Source organism: Triticum dicoccoides, unplaced genomic scaffold, assembly GCF_002162155.2.
Source record: "Triticum dicoccoides isolate Atlit2015 ecotype Zavitan unplaced genomic scaffold, WEW_v2.0 scaffold128377, whole genome shotgun sequence".
Lineage (NCBI taxonomy): Eukaryota > Viridiplantae > Streptophyta > Magnoliopsida > Poales > Poaceae > Triticum > Triticum dicoccoides.
In genome coordinates, this window is record NW_021190243.1 from 4,739 (window position 1) to 5,654 (window position 916).

Consider the following 916-nt stretch of genomic DNA (forward strand, 5'->3'; position numbering starts at 1 on the left):
TCACGCGAGCCATGTGTGAACGCATTGGAAGACTGAAACAAGGTTAACCAGAAAACAAAAAAAAAGGAATTGAAGAAGGAGACATTTTATTTCTCCATTCTCTCTTCCAGCTCAATAAAAATTCTATGCGACATTTCTAAACAGAAAAGTTGGTGTCACACAGTTCCAAATTTGCACAATGTTAATACACAGACCAAATCCATTTGTTGAGAACTTAAACCATGGACAACGTCCATGAGGAGAAGGAGGAGGATCCACGGCATCCGGCCCTGGCGCTCTTGTGCGGGTGGGGAGGAAGGTGCACCGTTGTCGTTGCAGCAGTAGCAAACGTCGCCGCGAACGAGGTTGCACCGGCCGTGGACGTAGCCCAGGGCCTGGCAGCAGCGCATGCACTTGCCGGTCCCCTGCCAGCATTTGACCATGCACTCCGCCCTCAGCACGTCACACACGAGCTCGCCCCGCACTGCCGTCGTCGCCGCCCCCACTGCACATATGCACGGAACAAGATCTGAACAAAATTCATCCAAGATTCACCAATTGGCTCTTATCGAACACTTACGGATGAGAACGATGGCCACGAACAACAATTTCTTGGCCATCTTGTTCGTGGTTAGTGGTAGATTCTTCCTTGTCTTGGATGGTCAATAGCGAGTGGATGATGTGGCAATATACGTGATAGAGGGGGCGAGTGATTTTGGATGCTTATGCTAGGTGGTATTTTAATAGGACAGAATGGGAAATATAAGATAACAACACATTTAACACTTCCCAACTTCAGAGTATATCACCTAAGAAGGCTCGTATACTAAGGATATATTAATTTTACCACCGAAGCATTTTTAGTTATACATGGAAAGTATTACTCCCTTCGTTCATAAATATAAGTTTTTCTAGAGATTTCAATATGAACTACATA

At 45.5% G+C, this 916-nt stretch overlaps 1 protein-coding gene across 1 annotated transcript; it reads right to left on the reverse strand.

The window, feature by feature from the left end:
* Positions 1 to 98: 98 nt before the first annotated feature.
* Positions 99 to 673, reverse strand: LOC119343453. The gene is made up of 2 exons (XM_037614392.1): positions 560 to 673; positions 99 to 484 (listed from the first exon to the last, which is right to left on the reverse strand). The coding sequence occupies exons 1-2, from the start codon at positions 597 to 599 to the stop codon at positions 156 to 158; spliced, it is 369 nt and encodes a 122-aa protein (XP_037470289.1). The 5' UTR covers positions 600 to 673; the 3' UTR covers positions 99 to 155.
* Between the last annotated feature and the right edge of the window lie 243 nt (positions 674 to 916).

Bases quoted from the DNA above. Each gene is read 5' to 3' on its own strand.
- LOC119343453 (XM_037614392.1), bottom strand. From the start codon at position 599: ATGGCCAAGAAATTGTTGTTCGTGGCCATCGTTCTCATCC. The intron at 485-559 runs GTAAGTGTTCGA...GCATATGTGCAG, and splicing joins CGTGGCCATCGTTCTCATCC to TGGGGGCGGCGACGACGGCA.